The 16584-nt window shown below is 45.5% G+C and overlaps 1 protein-coding gene across 4 annotated transcripts in view; it reads left to right on the forward strand.

The window, feature by feature from the left end:
- Positions 1 to 15678, forward strand: part of NRP1 (neuropilin 1) — a 168233-nt gene extending 152555 nt beyond the window's left edge. For 2 of the 4 annotated variants that reach the window (XM_004702290.2, XM_004702291.2), the window contains exons 13-17: positions 1802 to 1939; positions 6946 to 7217; positions 7893 to 7989; positions 10313 to 10363; positions 12704 to 15678. In XM_004702290.2, the coding sequence (XP_004702347.1) occupies positions 1802 to 1939; positions 6946 to 7217; positions 7893 to 7989; positions 10313 to 10363; positions 12704 to 12993 (848 nt within the window). In that variant the 3' untranslated portion in view covers positions 12994 to 15678. Of the gene's footprint in view, positions 1 to 1801; positions 1940 to 6942; positions 7218 to 7892; positions 7990 to 10312; positions 10364 to 12703 lie in introns of all 4 variants that reach the window. The other 2 variants (XM_004702293.2, XM_045289804.1) reach the window with 1 other exon arrangement.
- Positions 15679 to 16584: the final 906 nt, after the last annotated feature.

A 16584-nucleotide genomic window follows, 5' to 3' on the forward strand; every position in this document is an offset into this window, starting at 1 on the left:
CACACTGTCGCTGTGAAATACAGCCCTTTCCCACGAAATGCAAGCGCCCGCATTATGTACGAGTACAGTGATCTGACTTAGTAGCTTCCTTTCCCAAACGGACCGTGTCCTCCCTGTGAGAGGTCATGGCCGACACCTCAGGGTCAGCCAACTCCAATTTGACCGTTCAGATGGTATGTTCCTTCCAGAACTTGCCATCAGCACTTGAAGAGAATTCCTTGGAAAGGAAACATGACAAGAAGGGCATCCTTCAATAAAAAGCCCCCAGCCCCATTGCTACGGCAAGGGAGGACCCACCGGGGGACTTCAGGGGAGAAGGCAAACTGCTCTGGGTTAGACACCAGGTCAAAGCTGAAGCCCCCACACTTGACAGACACCCAGCCTGGCCCTAATCCGGATGTCCCTTCTACAACAAGGCTCCTTTTTTTTGAGGGTTGTTTGTTTTTGAAGTTCAGCTGACAACCCGCCCTAGTGCCTTCCCCCCTTTCCGTTTCAATGCTGCCATCTTGTGGATGACGTAAACTCGGTGAGAAGCCGAGTCCCTCCTGGATTACAGAAGACAAAGGACCTTTGGATGGTCTACTGGGAGGGAGCCCCGTGGCCGCCTGGGTAGGAGTTGGGCTCTGCCCCCAAGGTCAGCCCCTTGAACCGCGTGCCTCTCCCGCGAGAAAGTGAGTGGTCGGTCTCACACCACGAAGGGCGACAACCTTGCAAACCCCAGGGAGCAGTTCCACTCCACGCGCCAGACTGGACCCGATGGCCGTCGTTTGTCTGTGTGTCTGCTTGTGTGTCGTGTGTTTGTTTGGAAGCCGAGTGGAGGTGGGGCCGTCAAGAAGCATGATGATTTCATCGGCAGGATTCTTGTTCTTGTTAGCTCGAGCCCGCGAAAAGAATTCCAAACATGGACCGTTTGGGGTTTCCCAGACTTTAAAAAGCAGAGCTCCTTTTGGGCAAAGTGGCTGAGGCAGAACGAAGGCTATTCGTCTGAGCAAACACGGCCGTCAAATTGCACCTCGCAGAGGGCCTGAGAAGACGCACTCGCTCGGCGAATGCATCCTGGCTTGCTTTTCTGATTCCCCGGGACACAGTGAAAATGTTGTTTTTTTTAAAGTGTCTGCAGTTTTCCCATGACCTTCCGTGGAGATTTTACAGTTTGTATGTAGATTTTTAAATTCCTGGGGGAAAAGCACATATATGGACAGTTAAAATAATGGACCTGGTGTGAAGCACATAAGAAAAAAAAAAAGAATTTAAAAAATCCCCAAAACCTCTTAAAATGCTTCAGAGATCTCTTCCCTGACACTCTAGACCCGGAAGCTTAAAACAGGGTGAGACTAGAGAGCTTCCACGTGGAGGCACGACGCCCCATCACGTGTCAAGACTGATGAAGCAGCGGGGTCAGTCTCGAATGCAGATTCCTCTCATTGGTTAGACCAATTTGTAGGACGCATCCTCAAGAGCGGGGTGAGCCTCTCTCTCATGAAACCTTCTGGAAATAGGGAGAGGCAGGTATAAAACAACCTGTTCCTGAAAGCAACCTTGCTGCAAATTTTAGGAAACGACAATTTGACAGGCAGTCTAATCTTTCTTAAGCTGGATTTAAAATGATAAGAGAGAGAGAAATGTCTACATGTAATTTTGACATCTCCAGGCCTCTTTCACGTTTCCTGGACATCTTGAATTGGGTGGCTTTCCCAGAATCTTTTAAAGGGAAGCTAAGTGAGGTGAATGGTGATTTCTATGCAACTTTGTGACCCTCAATGATGAACTTCTCTCTGTTTTTCCCTCCCACCCTCGGAAGAGTTCCCAGCCTACGGCTTCAACTGTGAATTCGGCTGGGGCTCTCACAAGACCTTCTGTCACTGGGAACACGACAGTCACGTGCAGCTCAGGTGGAGCGTCTTAACCAGCAAGACGGGCCCAATTCAGGATCACACAGGTAACGGGTGCTCACTGCGGGTCTCCCATTCTGTGCAAATTCTCTTCTAATCGGAGGTCTTTGAGCTACCTGTGACTTTAAGGCAGGTGGGTGGGTGGGTGGGAAAGATGCTCCCAAGTGTTCCTGGATGCTTTTACTTAGTGGAGTTTATAAGGTCTCTCTTCAAGTCCCTGGGTGGCACAGAGAGCTAGGTGTTCAACTAGTCCTTTAAAAAATTGGCGGTTCAAACTGTCCCCAAAACCCCTTGGAAGACAAGCTTCTGAGGGATCACAGCCTGGGCACCCCTCTAAGGCGATTATACTCTGCACCTGGGGCCGTGCTGAGTCAGCATGGACTCAATGGCAACTAACAAAAGCAACAAAAAACGTCTCTCCAGTAGACACACAAAGGCACGGAAGAGCGAGTGATCGCTGAACTGGCCATGAGTTTGCCTCTGTGAACAATAGCAAACTGGATCAGAGTGTGAGAACAGTACCTGCCTTATATGTGACTTTTTATTATGGAAAATCTCTAACATCTTCGTAAGAAAAAAAATAGGATAGTGAACTCTTTCTGTACATCCCCCTGCTTCAGTGGTTCTCAACCTTCCTAATGCCACAACCCTTCCGCACAGTTCCTCATGTTGGGGTGACCCCCCAACCATAAAATTATTTTCGTTGTTACTTCATAACTGCAATTTTGCTACTGTTATGAATCAGGCAACCCCTGTGAAAGGGTTGTTAGACCCCCAAAGGGGCCGCGACCCACAGGTTGAGAACCGCTGCCCTACTTCATCAACAATCATCAAATCACGGGATATCTCATCATCCCATGTTCCCTAATTCTGACTGACTTCAAGGCATCTCTGCCTATAGATAGTGATCTTTTTTCTTTCTCAGCTAAACAAGCCTGAGGCTTGCTCACTCTTGACCCTGGCAGTGGAGGTAGAGATTCTGGTGTTTGACGGGGAGTTCAGATCTAACACAGTCCCTCCGCCCAGATGGGAACCTCAGCATGCCGCGGTTCTCAACTCGCTTCACCACCTACCGTTTCTTGGCCTTCCTTTCCATCTGAGCATTCACTTCATTTCCTAAGGCTGGCTGGAGGGACTAGGGGACAGAGAAGGCTGACAGCCGCTCTAGGGAACTGCCTTTCCCCGCGACAGCATCATTTTTCTCCCAATCACTTTATCAGAACTTGAGGTGTGGTGTAAAAAGCCAGCGGCATCCTGTGACACACAACCTAGCAAACCCCTAAACCACAAGCTGCTCCCTTACCCAGGGAGGCCCTCAGAGAACAGTGTACTCAGAGAGTGGCTTCCCCCAAAATACTCCAGAGGACCATTGGTGAATGCCAAGAAATCTCATTAAGCAAAGCTCTCCCCTGGCTGGTATTTGGGAGGAGTGGGGCAGTGAGTCAATGGATGGGCAGAGGACACTTCGTGCCCTTCTCGTTGTGTTGTTCTCTTTTTTTCCCCCTGTGAATATAACCATTAAGTAGGTTGAATAGGCCTCCTTCTACCCTGGCTACCTCCTTGCCTAATGAGAATGACAAGGAAATTGGATAAAATTGGACTCCTTCAATTCTGAGACACTTTGAATTGAATCTTTAAGACAAGCAGTTTTAGAAAACTTAAAATACTTTGACTGTAAATGGCACTGTACATATAAATGGCATCAAATTAACTAAATGCAATTAGCTGAAATGAAGGCAGTAATGGTGGAAAAATGCATGCAAAGTGAAGCAAAATGGCTCAGTAGGATCTGACATTCAAAGGAGGTTAAAAGCTATGTTAGCCAGAGACAAAAGCTAAAAGGCTTACAGAAGTAAAGTGCTAATTGAGAAAATGAAGACAGAGTTCCTGACCCAGAACTGTGATAAAAACCCTGAAAGGAAAGAAATATCAGCGCTGTATGTGTTGGGGTATCAGAAAAGTAGGGCTTGTCTTAAATTACCAGCTGAAAAGCGCTGTCTGTCCTGTCTTAAGAAAGATTTGCCACCCAGTTTGACCGAGCCGTTACATGGGGAGTCTGTCCTTACTAGAAATCAGAAGCTTCTACAGCCCTTGCGAAAAATCAAAACCCAATCAGACCGTGAAAGATGAGACAGAGACAGAGATGGGTGAGACCAACTTCTGAAAGGAGGGCGGGTGAATGTCAAACAAATCTCCATACAAAGAGCCCATTTGCAGCACGGACACAAATCATGACATCACATGTCATATGTCACTTGTTTTTGACAGCTTGGAAGGAAGAAACTGCAAATCACATATGGAGGGGTTTGGGTTTGGTTTTTTCTGAGATTAGTGTTAGTTAGCAATGGCCCAGTAAAATTCTCAGCTGCCTGATATTGAACTTCCTTAAATGGACCCTACTCAGGGTTCTTCCCTTGACCCCCAAGAAGGAAGTCATGCCCTGGAGTCCCACGTCGGCTGCTCACTGCAGGCCTCTTGTAGGAGCATGCCTGGCACCTGTCGTGTGGCTGCTATGGCAGGCGCTGGGGAAGCAAAGGAGGCTTCCTCCGACATTGAGCTCTTTTGAGGTTGTGGGTGGGAAGCCATTACAAAGCAGTGTGGGGAGAACTTCCCATGAAGAGGTGAGAATGATAGTGAAAAGATAAGCTAGGAGGTGTCTTGGTTCCTAGAGCTGCTAACAGAGCCGCACAAACTAGAGGGTTGAAGCAACAGAAGGGTGTGACCCCGGCTCTGGAGGCTGGGCGTCATGAACCAGGGTATCCGCAGGACCATCCTCCATCTGCAGGTGCTAGGGGACGATCCTTCCTAGCCTCTTCCTAGCTTCTGGTCATCTTTGGCATTCCTGAACTTGTATGCAGCTATAGCACTCCAGTCTCTGGCTTGGTCTTCACCTTGGCAACTCCTATCTCTATCTCTTCTATCTCATCAAGTCCCCACTCGGCAGGGATGAACATCCACCCTAGTCTGCTATGACCTTGTGTTAACTGCTAACACCTTCAAAGAAGATACATTTCCCAAACCGGGTCGTATTCCCAGGTACCAGGGAGAGGACTTCAACGCGTTTTGTAGGGGAACACAATTGGCTTGTCTTAGAGATGGGCTAAGCTGGGGGTTGAAGAAACTAAAGAAACAGCCTGTGAAGGACCAAGTAGTGGGTGCTGCGGTTGAGAGTAATGTGAGTGGGTAAATGCCATGAGGAACATGTGGCAGGAAAGACACGGCCTTGGTTGCTCTGTGAAGGAGGGTGGAGTGTCTTGGGGTGGTGAGGACCCGCTGGGCCCAAGTTGAAAAGCCCCTGGTGGCAGCAAAGCAGAGGCCATAAGACACTTCTCAGGCAACCTTCTCCCTTCCCCATGCCCCCTTGCCATCCCCTTTCCCAGCTAGTCTCTGAGGAGCCCCAAGACACCCCATGGACTCAGTAAATGTGTCCCTACTCTCCAGCAGATCCAACTTCAGTCTCTCCCCTTAAGACCAGGCGGCGGTAGGGGTAAGATGGGGACTTTTTAAAAAACCTGTCTGTCTGTCTTGGTGGAATCATTCCTTACTCAACTCAGTGGACACAATTGACTCCAACTGGGTAAACCAACATGGGATCAAACAAACCCAGAAGTGGCTGAGTCTGCTCAGTCACAGGCAGACACTTCTCAGAGTCAGCATTGAACCTGGGGCTGTGACTTAAGTCAGTTATTCCTTAGCTCTTTCACTTATTGGTTTAATTAAGAATGTGACGTTCCTTAAGAGTGCCCTATAAACACAGCTAAAGCCAAAAACACTGCCCTCAAATCGGTTCTGACTCACAGCGACCCTATAGGACAGGGTAGAACTGCCCCTGAGGGTTTCAGAGAATGGGAATCTCTTCGGGAGAAGAAAGCCTCCTCTTTCCCCCTTGTAGTGGCTGGTGGTCTCAAACTGCTGAACTTGTGGGTAGGAGCCCATTATGCAATCTACTCCACCACCAAGGCTTCTTCCTCAGTGAAAAAATTCTGCCCCGCTAACACATTCCACGTCCACATGGACACTGGCAACGCAGTTGAACAGACGCAAGGACATGCCCACGTATACACACTGAAGAAGCACCTCACAGATACACCTGCTTCCTAGAGCAGCAAACAAAACATCTCCCCTGTCCATGGAGGCCAGAGCCGCGATTCACACTTACATCAGGTGAGGCAGTAGAGGAGATAATTTCTATTTGCAGCACAAACAGTGAAACATGAATTGTGTGTTTAGACCAGGTGGAGGCAGGAGAAAACATTCCCACTGGGGGTAATTAAAAGCCAAGCCAAGTAAGTCCTAGCAGCTCAGCGAGTGTCTACATTGCCAAGATGGCACATTCGAATGAGCCTCAAAAATGCAAACTTGCCTCTTCTTGAACCAGAACCCCACATCAAACAGGAGTGGAGTTGGCAGGAGAGAATCGGGCTCTCGGGTGGGTTGGAGGGGTTTATATGCCATGAAATAAATGACTGGGGAAATATCTTCTCGATTTAGGGAAAGGGAAAATAAGCCAGACAAACAGTGATTGCTAGATCATTAGGCAAAATTGCGGCTCTGTTATCAGATCTAGTGACCGAAGTATCAGCCAACGGCAGATCTGCGGCTCTGCTGACCAGGGAGACTACATCTCAACGATCCCGTTTAAACTTGGTCTTCAAAGGGTGGTGCTGAAGGGAACTCAACATGGCATGGAAACTGGTCTCCTCCTCTGCGGAATCTTTTCCCATCTGCTCTGGGCTTTCCTGCTTGCTTTGACAACGATGCTCACGCAGACCGCAGCCTCAGCCTGCCTTCCTAGGACAGTGCCTTTCAAACCTGACTGTCCAAACCGATGCTGGGTTACTGCAGACCCTTTCCCTACTCAACTGTCCATCCAGAGAGGCCAAGAGCAAAGCTGTGGGTATCGAAGACGTTTCCCAACAGCTCTGTTCCCATTGGGTGCTTGGGTGCTCAGTGCTCAGCCTGCGAGAGAAGCATTGATTGGTGGAACTTGATAGGAACAAAAGGTCAAGCAGGTGGCCATTCTTCCTAACACAGTTGGTTTTTGCCGCAGCAGGAGATGGCAACTTCATCTATTCCCAAGCGGATGAGAACCAGAAGGGCAAAGTGGCCCGTCTGGTGAGCCCCGTGGTCTATTCCCAGAACTCAGCCCACTGCCTGACCTTCTGGTATCACATGTCGGGTTCCCACGTGGGCACGCTGCGGGTCAAGCTACGCTACCAGAAGCCAGATGAGTATGACCAGTTGGTCTGGATGGTCATTGGACACCAAGGCGATCACTGGAAGGAGGGGCGTGTTCTGCTGCACAAGTCTCTGAAGCTTTACCAGGTAGGGTCCCTCATCTCAGTTGGGGAGGGCAAGTTGCACCGGAGGGAGCTGTTGACCATCTTGAGGTTGCTTCTTACTTTAAGATTGGCAGATCAAAACCCACTCAGAGGCTCTATGGAAGAAAAGGTCTGGCAACAGGCTGCTATAAAGATTATTAGCCAAGAAAATCCTAGGGAACAGTTCTACTCTGTGATCTATAGGATTGTCATGAATTGGAGGCTGACGACATGGCAGCTAACAATGGCAATAATGCCAATGTGATGGAAGAATTGTTTCACAAATTCTCCCCGGTGCTTCATGAGCCTGAGAGATGGTCATCTCGGGAGGTAGTATCTCTCAGGCTCAGATTATTGGAAAAGAACTTCGCTAAGAAGGATGGGAAGATGCTACTGTGCCATCTATTTCCAGGCTCTCCCAGTGGATCGTGCCTGTTATGTGCTGCCTTCTCCAGCTCTAAATTCTGCATTATGTTAAATAAAAAAAAAGGAGCAAAGACGACAAGTTTTATGCCATCACCAGGCAGCAGCAAATGTTGATTGATGAGCAAAGTGTGTGCTTATGTGAAACCTCGTGGATTTAATTTATGTGCTGTGGTTGGAGCTGAACAAGCATTTGTAAACACCAATGTTTGGTACTAATATTGAAATGCTGTGGAAATGATCTCATTTTTGCTAGGTGATTTTTGAAGGCGAAATCGGAAAAGGAAACCTTGGCGGGATTGCAGTTGATGACATTAGTATTAATAACCACATTTCACAAGAGGACTGTGCAAGTAAGTATGAGTTGCTGTCCGAAGCAATGAAGCAGTTGCCCAGAGCAAGAGTCCTAGCATATAACAGTCTTTGTCTTGTTCATTTAGACCTAGCGTTTCTATGTGCGCTATAGGCACACCATATGGCAAGCATATTCCAGCTCCACAGGGCATAACATCAGGTTAATTTACCTTTAGCAAGCCTATGGCCTAACCAGTCTAGTCCATTAGATGATCAGCTTGGTACCCACAAAAGGACCTATAGAAAGTAGACTAAAAGACTGCGGCAAAGAAGAAGGACTCACGACACGGACAAGCTGTAGACACCATACCAGAAATGTTGATGGTAACCTCAAACATCTGGGTCATTCCAAATGCCTGAATGCATAAACAAAGCAACAGACCTCTGAAAACTTTGATGGTGGTGAATTTAATAAAGGACCCATTGCCAGTGAATCATCAAAGCCGTAATTCTCTACTTTATTATAAGTCACTCGACAGTTCTGACTTTAAACCCATGGCAGTGACTCCAAAGAGGGAATGGAATTCAGAGGCTCTGTCTAGTGTTTTCAGAGTTGGTCCTTATTGGTCTGGCCCGCAACAAATGAAAGTCTGACATTAGAAAATAAAAGTCAGCAATTCATATTCCCTAGTTCTTGGCATATAATTACAAATAGCCTCACTGATAGCAATGTGATAGCAGAATAATTAGTCTTAAGCTCCATTTGCTACACTTAAACTTTTGTTCCATATCATTACATAAGAGGATGTTAATTAGAACAAAATAGAATGAGCCTATTGGGCAAGCTTAAGACAAAGGAAGCCTGTTGGCTAACTGGGTTTGGGGTCATTTCACAACAGACAGAGATTTTAAGGTACAATATATTGAGCATATGTAATCCCAAGAGTGGCAATAATACGATAGGGTCAATTGAAGAAATTGGGGAACAGATACAGTGAATAAAAACCTGCTTCTTTGTATTAGGAAATCTGTTTCATGGCACACTGCTAATAAAATCCAACACTCCCCTCCCCCCCAAAAAAAACCCCAAACAAAAAAAACAGGCTTAGTTTCTCAGTCGCAACTATTTATAGATGATCCACATTCAAGCCTACAAAACTGCTAAAGTGTATATTTCCTGTAGTTACGCTGTGTATGTATATAATCCACTGAGAGTGATGTAATGATGGTTTTGGAACGTCAGAACCAGCGCACAAACCAAGCAAAGAAACCAAAGTTCAATACGTTTTAATTGATCACATACTGTTCTCAAAGCAGCATGCCAGGTGTTATTCCGACTGCCTAGATAGCTAAGGTAATTCTCTAAGTCTTTGTTGTTCACAGAACGGCTCTACATAGCAGTAGTTGCTGCAAGGCATTGTTCTTGGAGCAATCAGAGCTCTGTTAACAATGGTTCCCATGTTATTGTATCAATCAAAAGATGCCTAAGGTAACTGAAGGAGCCCTGGTGGCTTAGTGGATTGTGTGTTAGGCTACTAACCATGAAGTCAACAGTTCAAATCCACCAGCTCCTCAGGAGAAAGATGAGGCTGTCTGCTTTGAAAATCCTCAGGAACAGTTCTGCTCTGTCTGATGTGACAACATGAGTCAGAATCGATGCTGATGACAGTGGGTTAAGGTGGTGGATGAAGGTAAATTGTAGTCATCAATGGATTAAATATGTTCTGGAATAGTTCATGAATGATATTAGGTTATGAACTATTAATCATTCATTCATACAGTAAATATTTATTGAAGCACCAATCGTGTGCTAAGAATACAGTAGTGAACAAAATTAGTAGCTGCTGTAGACTTGATACCATAGAGCTAAGACTCTACTCCTTCCATAGCCTTAAAAAATTTTTTTTGGTAAGGTTGAGGCCATGGCCTCTTGACTCAATACACTTAGAGACTGTTTGGGAAGCCAGTCTGACACCCATCAACCCTAGGAAGCTAGTGCCTAACAAGTATGGGATGGTGGCCATCTCTACAGCCTCATTGCTAGTCCCGGTTTTCATCAGATTCCTCCAACACTCTAGGTACTTAAACCCACGTCTCTCCACCCCTTTCTTCTCCTAAAATACACTCTGTTAAAAGCAGAGTACATCTGACACTTCAAAGAAAGTGGTGTGCCCCAAGTCACCAATTCCATAGTCATTTAATATTGATTCTCCAGTGCTCTGTGACCGTTTCGTAAAATCTGATTATACTAACAACTTGAACAGAAGCCCATAAGAGGCCTATGTGTGTGTGGTTCTAGAATGAGTGTGCAGAGGCGGCGGGGTAGATGTTGTGTTTTATTGACAACTCAATGCATCTCTTTCTCTTTTGTTTCATTTGTAGAGCCAGTGGACCAGGATAAAAAGCATCCAGAAAATAAAATGGATGAAGCAGGTAAATGTGATGACCTTTTTCCATTTTGTTTTAAATCACTGTCGTTATTAATATGCTAAAGAAGACGCTGTAGGCAATGCTCATACATTGGTAGATCAGCGCCATTCAAAGAGACTGTACATCTATGCCCAGAGTCTGAGTTGGGCTATTGACTGCATTGCTGCCCAAGAGCACCCCTCTCCTGCAGGGAGTCTGGGATGGTTCGGCTTGTGTAAGCAGTGGAGCCTAGAAGAAGCGCACTGGCCCTCCTCCTTTGTCTGAGCTCAGAGGAGGCCTTAGGAACATCGAGTGACACATTTTCATTTGACAACTGTAGAAACAGAACCAGTGGAGACGTGCCTGAGGATTTAGGATGGTGTCCAGAGCTCATTTCAAAACCCTTCCAGATGGTTTTGGAGCTCGTACAGGGAGCTCCAAAAGAAAAACCGTCTGTGGAGAAGTGGAATTCAAAGGCAATGGAATTTTTCCACTACCATTTTGTTTAAGGGCCATAGCAGGCCACTGAGGAACCGTGGTAGTGGAGTAGTTACATATCAGGCTGCCAACTACAAGGTCACTAATTGGAATCTCCAGCTGTTCCTCGGGAGAAAGATGGCGCTTTCTGTTCCTGTAAAGCATTAGAGTCTCTGAAACCCACAGAGACAGGTCTGCCCTGTCCTATGTGTAGCCAGGAGTGGGATCTTCTCAAGATTCCTTCTGTAAGGGACTAGAATCCAAATGTCCCTTCCTACTCTGCTGGGATGCTGGTTTTATCATGATGATATAAAGCGGAATAGGGACTTATCAAGGGAAAACTACATTCAAAGGACACGATATACCTCACCTTGTGTAAGGGTCGCTGCAGTCCCCTAAGGTGTGTTTATCCCCACTTTACAGATAATAAGACTGAAACTCAGATGATAAGACTGAAATTCACAGTTAGTTAATTGGAGAGCAGCATCATATTTAGACAAATTCCCTCTAACACATGTGTTTTCACGTGTTAAGCACTGGTTTATCACCACATAGAAGACATTCCGTATCCCTCAGATTAGCAGCTCTGGATAGTGGATGGCAGGCAGGACCACACCATGGCCAGGGTGGTGTATCAGCCTCTGTCTCTGTTTAAAATGCAATCGTCTTTTTAGCCAGACACAAACCCAATAGAACCAAATTAATATAGTGCAATGCTACTAATGATATTAATATCTGGCTCATTTCAGCTCCAAGTCTACTCTGAGAAGCAAACTTTATTAAAAGTCATCTCAAACCAATGCTTCATCAAAGGAGGTTTATTAATATGGCTCCTTGGCTAGTTTTCCCCTGTTTAGGGACTTGGCACCTCATAATTCCAGTTTTCCTGGATGGGAATCTTAGTTGATCTGAACACCATTAAGTAAACCCCACGCATGTTGTCCATTCGCATTTTAGTCTCGTTTCTAGTACTAGGTAATGAGACTCAATGACGCCCCCATATTAGTAGTTTCTCGTGTTCCACTCTAAAGAAACCATTTCCCCCGTGGCCAAACTGCAGAGTGGTCTAACTGTCCCCAGTGAAACCACTGGGCCTGAAGAGATGCTGACTATTAAGTGTGATCTATCTGGCATAGCCCTCGCGCCATTTCCAGATTTGCGCCATGGAGCTTTTTAAATGTTGGCTGTGAGCATTCACATGCTCTGAAGGCTCGCCCCACTTGAGTGAGACCACGGTGGGCTTGCGGCAGTAGGCTGGAAACGTTTGTTTGGTTTGAAGATTATACACTTGGGAGAACAAGCACGTGTATAAAGCTGTGCCCAGACCCTGGAAACTGCAACACCAGGGCAGCATTGAAGGTCTCCTCGTGTCTGGTTTTAGAATCAGGCAAATGCACAGGGAATAGTTTATATGCCTCCCCTAGACACGCGTGTGACTAAGCAGCTTGCAGCGCTTAATGAGCACATATCTGGCCCTGGACTCTAAACACAGCTTACAGCCCAGCCCAGATGGAGGACTGCAAGCATCTGAATGTGATTAGAAGATAGCCCTCACTGTTGAGCTAGAATCAGGATTTTTCATGTGCTAACCAAATTATAACCACGACAGCACCAGGGCTCTAAACTCTATGCAGAATTACCGCTTCCCATCGCCTTCAACTCGGTGCCCAAGCTTGAGTCTAATGTAAACGTTGGCGGCTCCAGGTGATGAGGTTGCCCAATGTCATTCCAAAACTCCCCATGCAGGCTTTTGGAAGACAACAGGCAAGGGTGGGCCTTGTGATTATCCATTGCTCTGCCTGTCTGTCTGTCTGTCTTCATCTGGCAAGTCAGCAATGTTCATGGGACCAATTCTGTCCTCCTCCCTCCACCCCGCCCACCCCATAGGGAGCACGCCAGGATACAAAGGCACCGGAGAAGGTACCAAGGACATCCTAAAGAAGCCGGGCAACGTGCTGAAGACCCTGGACCCCATCCTCATCACCATCATCGCCATGAGCGCCCTGGGGGTCCTGCTGGGGGCCGTCTGTGGGGTGGTGCTGTATTGCGCCTGTTGGCACAACGGCATGTCTGAGAGAAACTTGTCTGCCTTGGAGAACTATAACTTTGAACTTGTGGACGGTGTGAAGTTGAAAAAGGACAAACTGAATACACAGAGCACCTATTCGGAGGCATGAAGGCAGGCAGAGATGACCAGGCGAATGGGAGAAGTGAAGCGGAAGGAAGGACGGGACTTGAGCGTGCTGGGGAACTGTGGGGCTTGACTTCTCTTCCAACCTGGGAAGTGCGTGGAGGACACTGAGCCAGGCTTTTCTCAGGAGCTTCAATGAGCATAGCCGACAGACCTGAACAAGGGAGCGGTGTGAACAATCCGAATCATGTACAGTCGCCTTTTTCGTTTCTGTGGGTTTCAATGGAATAATCAATCAGATGCTGGTGTTGAGACCAAGGATGATTGATTTAATGATTCAGTTTCACCTCCTCCTTCCCAACCCCTTTCTCTCTTTCTCTCTCCACCCCCTCAACCCCCACCCGCACCCCCTTCCCGTTTATGGAATCTCTTTGGAAACTGTGCAAAATCCAAGATGCTGGCACCAAGTGAACTCAGTGGGTCCCCTTTGATGGACATGCTACCTTTATCCCTGTGCCCAGATGCTATTAGAATCTCACCGCATTACCGTGGACTCCTGCAGCTCTACCTGTGTATAATCGGCCGTGTTGTGCATAGGCAAAGAAGGATTAGAATGTTTTTGGTTTTCGTTTAAACGTACCGTAGCCTCCGTACCGGTATAGTGTGTCAGCTCTGTTTACGAAGCAATACCGTCAAATTCTCTTGATGTTTTCCAGTGTTGTACTTAAACCTCGTGCTTGTGAACTCCATGCAGAAAACCGGGCTGCCCCCAAACACTGTTGGCAACTGGGTGTTCTACCGACAACACAACGAAAAATCCTTGGCACTAGCTAGTGTGTCCTCTCAAGTGCCTTTTTGTTTGTACTGGTTCTCGTTGTGTTGTGTTTAACTGCCCACCCCCGTTCCTCAATGGTGACAGCCCGACTCTAATCAAGCCCTGGTGGCCCACTGACTAGAAGAAAGTATATTTTAGTGTGAGACGTCAGCCCCGGGGAAGGAAAGGGCTCAGAAGACTTGGCAACGTGGCTTACTTGTTCTGCTTTTTTTTTCCCACCGTTCAATTTCATGTCTCTTGACCCTTTTGTATAAAGCTGCAATATTCTCTCTTATTGTTCTTTCGTATGGAATGTATTTTCAAATGTAAAGGCTTTCTCGCTCGCTCTCTTTCCTAGCTCTCTGTCTTTTTTGCCCTCTTAGAGTTTAAGCATTGGCCACTGTCCAGAAAAGAAACTTGCAGCTTTAACCTTACTGGATGTGGCAAACCGATTTTACTAGACTTTATGTTTAAAAATAAATCAATAAGGGAAATTCCTAACTTTGCCCTCCAAAGTCTAACTTTGGTTTTCTCGTTAACTGGTTAAAGAGACAGTATCTTTTTTCCTGAAGCCATTTGTCTGTCTATCCTGATTGAAATGCTCATTGATGAAATGTTTGCGTTGAAGATGTATTGATCAGTCAAGGGAAGAAATCATTAATTGGCTTTCAAGTGTGAGACTCAAAGGAAGGACTTTCTAAATACACAACAGTAACACGTGTGCATGCACACACACACATAAAATAACCCGTGAAATTTTACATCCACATAAGCAAAAATGGCCCCTGAGAGCATTCCTATTTTGCTATTGAATCAAACAAGGGAAGTGGAACGAAGAAGAGATAATTTAAAAAAGGAACTATAAAGCCTGGTGCCTGAGGTGATGTATTTTAAGATAAGGGGGAGGGAAAAGGAAGGAGCAAAGTCAAAACAAATGTTTAAATAAATCCGTTCAGCAGCAAACCTGGAAAGACGCACGCACAAGCTTGAATGAATGCTTCCAGATAAATTCCCAAATGCTCATGAAGAAAGGGCTGGATGTCGGGTTGGCAAAGTGAGTATCTTACCAAGGCAGTGTGTGAATTAACCCAAAGACTGCGGGGTTAATTCGGGTGTGTCTGTGTCACGGTGTGTGGTGCGTGATCATGTTTAGATGGACTGTCTTTGGCCTAGCTGCAGAGCTTACCCAGATGCACTTGGGGCAAGTGGCATTTCCATCAGTCAGGGCAATCTATTCATCTTGGTATAATTGGATGGAGAATGCCTTTTGTTTCCAGGAAAAGTATTGATTACCATAAAAGAAGACTGGTGTTTTGTCCCTGGAAGCATCCATTCAGTTGCTACCATCAGACTGAGAAGAGCAAGCAGAGTAAGACCTCCTTTGCTCCCATCTCTCCCTCCGGGCAACAGACTCAATGTTCATCTACCAAGGAAAAATGATACTGCAACTTTAAATTTTAAAGTATCTTGCACTGATAAATATATTTAAAAATTATATGTTTATAAAGTTATTAATTTGTAAAGGCAGTGTTACAAAATGTTCGGTTTATATTGTTTTAGATTGTTTTGTAATGTTTAAAGGTGTAAAATAACATATTTTTTTCTTTATTGAAATCTATAAAAAAACCTTTCTGTAGTAAAATGTTTTCATTTTACTGGTATATTATTGCTTCATGTTTTGTACCATCATAAAATTTTGTGAAAATTTTTTTTACAGAAATTTTTATTTTCTATGACAATATGACACTTGTAAATTGTTGTTTCAAAATGAACAGCAAAGCCTTAACTTTAAATGACATTTGTATTCTCAGACACTGAGTAGCATAAGAACCACATAGAACGGAACTGTAACTTAAATTCCAAACTATGACTACTACATTCCAAAGAAACAGTTGAATTAAACATTTTCATAAAATATCCCAAACCTGATGGCTTTTATTATATTAGCTCTGTTATTGTTAAAGAAGTCGGTCTCGTTCTGGGATCAAATAACATCCAAGACTTTTTTTAAGCTCTCTGTTCAAATTACCATCCTAATAAGGATAAAAGATTAAGAAGATATTTCCTGGAAGTCAATTGTCAACACAAGTTAGACACTGTCAAGACATGGAACACAGAATTTGGCCTCAGATCTGGAAAGAGGGAAATGTTCAACCTCAAAACCTGTGTCAGATGTCCTATAGTCCATTAGGTAAAGTTTGTTATTATATTCACAAATATCTGTTGGCAAGTTTTGTTCTTGTCTCAACCAAGGCAATATCAAGCGTAGTAGTCCTTAAGAAAATTTCTATTCCATCCAAAAAAGAAACCCAAACCGAAACAATAATAATAAGATCAACAACAAGCTATTGGAAGTGTTGAGCCAAAGCTATGCTGAGTAAACAAAATATTTTTTTAAAAATAACCCTCTGATCCAGCAGTTCTCAACCTGTGGGTTGTGACCCCTTTGGGTGTTGACCAACTCTTTCTCAGGGCTCACCTGATTCATAAGAGTAGCAAAATGATAAGAAGTAGCAACGAGAATAATTTTATGGGGGGGGGGCGGTCACCACAACATAAGCTGTGTGAAAGGAAGGGTGAGAACCACTGACTACAGTCTCATCAATTGTGACTCACGGGAACCCTACATAGGGTTTTGGAGACTGAAAATCTTTAGGGAGAACAGCCAGCCTCATTCTCCCCCAGAGCAGTGATGGGGGTGTCCAATCCACAGCACCACCAGGATCCCTTCAGCATTCTGAGTGCGGCACGTTAAAAAGCTTTGTACAGCACACTGTACCTGCTCTTCGCCCCAGTGGAATTTCCACAGGGTGCAAATTGGCT

The sequence above is a fragment of the Echinops telfairi genome, unplaced genomic scaffold (assembly GCF_000313985.2).
Source record: "Echinops telfairi isolate 266 unplaced genomic scaffold, ASM31398v2 ScPeMD7_31;HRSCAF=116, whole genome shotgun sequence".
Classification (NCBI taxonomy): Eukaryota; Metazoa; Chordata; class Mammalia; order Afrosoricida; family Tenrecidae; genus Echinops; species Echinops telfairi.